Genomic DNA, 3,752 nt, shown 5'->3' on the forward strand with positions numbered 1-3,752 from the left:
ATACTGATCCAACTAGTTTGCACCAATATTTGTTGAAATTTACCTATATACTTGCTCAGGGTAATAATAATTAGCATCTTAACCTTAATCAAATGTGCTATAATTATAAAATTAGCGGAAACCCTCACTAATTTTATTTGGATTAAATCATGTTCGCAAAAGCAAATAAAAGCAAACATACCAAAGCAAAAGACGTCTAATTTATTCCGTTGGGCTCATAAAAGTAAAGAGACAAGGGGCCCTGAAAGAAAATATACACGAAAAAGAAACGGTCCATCTCTCGGGAATGGGGCTCGTGGCTTCTGTATTACCTTACTGTCAGGGGAGTGTGGCCGAACTCAATTTCTTTTGCTTATCGCAGATTTGAAAAGCTTCATCGTTCATTGAATTTTGAGATGGGTGTCTCACGAAGCCGATACATACTGCACTTGTTCATTATTCATTTCTTTAGCTGCTTGGGATGCAATCTTGCTTTCGCGCAGCTCGAGTCCAGTGAGACCATATCGGGGTCCGCTAATTTTCCCGATCTGGGATTCGCTATTTTGGGAAATTTTGTGGTTTTTACTACGAGCTTGTTAAGGGGAAGACTCGACCTGGAGTTGGGCGCCAGGGATGTTCTGGCAACCCTGAGAGGCCCCGAACTGTACCCGATAAATGCCGGGTTCGGACTGACTACCTGCGAGCAAAGTCCAGAACCAGAAAAGCGATTTGCAAAGGCTTCTGTGGTAATGCTGTCATACAACCCGCCCAATTCATCGATGAAGCAATTTATGAAGTATATCTGCAATGCCTATAAGGTGCACTCTATTCTACTTCAATGTTTTCCTTTAAAATCTCAATCTGCTGAACTCCTTCCTGGGATCTGTAATTGCAAGCTTCAGGATGGTAAATCTGAATGCAAATGCATTGTATTCTGGAATGTGCAAGACATCGTAAAGGTGCTTGATCAACGGATGCCCGGAAGTCTTAAACGACTATCTGATTCCCTATGCTTACTGCCATCTCCAGAGTGCCTAGAAAATGGTTGCCATGGGTGGAAGGAAGAAAGGAAGAAAGAAAAGCAGGCAGTGGATGAAATATTTGAGTATGTTTCCCAGGGAGCCATGGAAAAGGAGCATCCTTGCATCTGCATTCCCCTTTCTCCATCAGGCTATGATTACTGGACAAAGCTGCTGAACAGATCTTTCGGAGCTACGGGAGAATCTGACCGTGCTTACAGCACTGCGTCTTTAATAGTGCCAAGGTTAACAGAGATCGCACTCAACCTTGTACTCACTGTTTGGTTCAGGGTCGATGGCTTCTCCAGCTCTCTTGTGGCAAGAAGAGCAATTAAAGATTATGTGGTAGATAGTAAGGGAAGTGGGTTTGCCGCCGGTGCTTTTCTAACAAATGGTAATGCCCAAAAGAACAACCAGTGCCGGGTGTTGAACTTTAGAGGTACTCGTTTGGGCGTTAGAACCTTGTCCTATATAGTAGGATCTTTCAACCTCTTTTGCTCCATATTTTGGGTGCTCTTTGTTTCTCTGCAACCTACAAACATTGGAAAATGGTACGATGTGCACTCTGCATCGCCTTCCAAATACCTTGTTGTTGTTGCGATATTGGTAGGCATTGGCATTGCTTTGGGCATGGACTGCTTACATTTGTATTTGACAAGAGATTCCATATCCAAGGAGCCAACCGATAAGGTCGATGAACCCAAAGAGCCAACATCTACGGTTTCCCAAGAAGCAACAACAGGTAAGGGTTTGTTTGCTCCAATAATTAATGTTTGGCGTCGTGTTAAGGTTTGGTTTCAGCGGATGCTTCAGTTTTGCCTTCCTCTCCTGGTTTGCATTCATCCCATACTCCAGTTTTGGGGTCGTCTTAAGGTTTGCCTTCATCCCATACTCCAGTTTTGGGGTCGTCTTAAGGTTCAGGATTTGATACTCCAGTTTTGGGGTCGTCTTAAGGTTTGCCTTCATCCCATACTCCAGTTTTGGGGTCGTCTTAAGGTTCGGGATTTGATACTCCAAAAGGCTCGGCATTTTCCTGGCGGTTTGAGGAAGACTTTGCTTCGTCCAAAAGTTCTGGTTGGCGCGGTGATAGCTTTGGAATTGATATGTATTTTATGTGGTAGCTTGTTATTAGGAATTTTGGGCCCAAAATGTTTTGGTAGATGGGTATATGGTGCTTTACAAGTACTAGTTTGGGTAAAGTGGGCCACTGGAAGTTATCTGTTAGGCGAGTATCCACCAGAATATGATTCTCAATCCAAGGATGAGAATGGAATTCTGGTGTATTCCTCTGCATTAGTGAATGATAATGGTATTCTTGTGTATTCATCTGCTTTCTGGCTCAATGCTCTTTTGGCGGGAGTCCGGTTTCAGTGGCACTACGCCACAGATTTGAACTTACTGAATTAAGACCAAGTCCTCACAGAATTGTCCTCGCTCGTTAAAATTACAAAGTGTATTGTAATTGGGTTCACATAGTTCATAAAATGATCACTTGGTACTGGATTCTATTTATGGTGATTAATTATTATTCGTTTGTTATGGTAATGTTTTTTTGGGTTAGTTATATTTTAAGTTTAAATGGTATTGTTTTTAATTGAGTGATGTAAGTTTAATGGTATTGTTTTTAAGTCTAATTACATAATTGAGAGAAAGTATATAAACGAAAACAAACCATTTCCACCATTGAAGTTTAATTTTTTTTTAATAATGATTGATAGTTATTTATTCAGTTAGTCATTAGTTATTTAATATGTATGACCATTTCCATAGAAGTTTTAAAAAATGTTATAATAATTGATAATTTTTTAGTAAAATATTTTTAAGTCTTGTTTTATATTCATATGTTCAAAACATTTTAAAGAATTGGAAAAATGTGTGATAATAAAAGTACTTATTCAATTATTTATTTGTGGTTCTATAGTGTGAAGATAAATATTTATATTTTGGAAAAATGTGTGATAATAAAAGTACTTATTCAATTATTTATTTGTGGTTCTATAGTGTGAAGATAAATATTTATATGACTTGTTTTGTATTTATTTTAAAAGTACTTATAATTTTTTAATTCAGCTAACATGTTCATAATACAATTCTTTTGTAATTTACTTTTCAAGTTTTGATCTATTTCTCATTCAACATTTGGAATTAAATTTTACATGAGATACATAAGAGAACAAACTTGTAAGTTTATAAAGTTGGTGTGAGAAGATTCACAAAATAATAGGATGAATTTAGAAAATGATGTATTGTAAAATTATAAAAAAATTGTTATAAGTGAGAATAATATTTATCATTAAAATTTGAAAAAAAATATTATAATAATTAATAATTACTTATTTAATTAGTTATTAATTATTTAATAGGGTTAGAGAATACATATTTCTCACTTGTTTGTATTTATAAGTATATGTTAAATATTTTAATGAATATGATTTTTTGTCTTGTACTGTCACATACAATTTTCTTTTAACTTATTCCCTTGGAGTTTCAATTAATATCTCTTTCAACATTTAGGATTAGATCTCATATATAAGTGAGAGATGGTTTGAAGATAGATTGATTTAATAAAGTGGAAATTTGTTGTGTGTAAGATTGTTGACGAGAGAAGACTACTCACAAAGTCGTTCACATAATATTTGAAATAAGAGAAAATAAAAATAAAAAATTAACATTTATGTTTGAAAAGTTAATAGGAAATACGAGTAAATATTTTTGTAAATACATATATTAAATTTATTAAAAATGCGATATATA

At 35.5% G+C, this 3,752-nt stretch overlaps 1 protein-coding gene across 1 annotated transcript; it reads left to right on the forward strand.

Moving 5' to 3' along the window:
- The first annotated feature begins 277 nt into the window (after positions 1-277).
- Positions 278-2,469, forward strand: LOC149190044 (uncharacterized). The gene has a single exon (XM_089413342.1). The coding sequence runs from the start codon at positions 396-398 to the stop codon at positions 2,403-2,405; it is 2,010 nt and encodes a 669-aa protein (XP_089269468.1). The 5' UTR covers positions 278-395; the 3' UTR covers positions 2,406-2,469.
- The last annotated feature ends 1,283 nt before the right edge of the window (positions 2,470-3,752 follow it).

The sequence above is a fragment of the Pinus tabuliformis genome, chromosome 3_1, assembly GCF_031772625.1.
Source record: "Pinus tabuliformis cultivar Carrire ecotype Pingquan chromosome 3_1, CPIR1, whole genome shotgun sequence".
Classification (NCBI taxonomy): Eukaryota; Viridiplantae; Streptophyta; class Pinopsida; order Pinales; family Pinaceae; genus Pinus; species Pinus tabuliformis.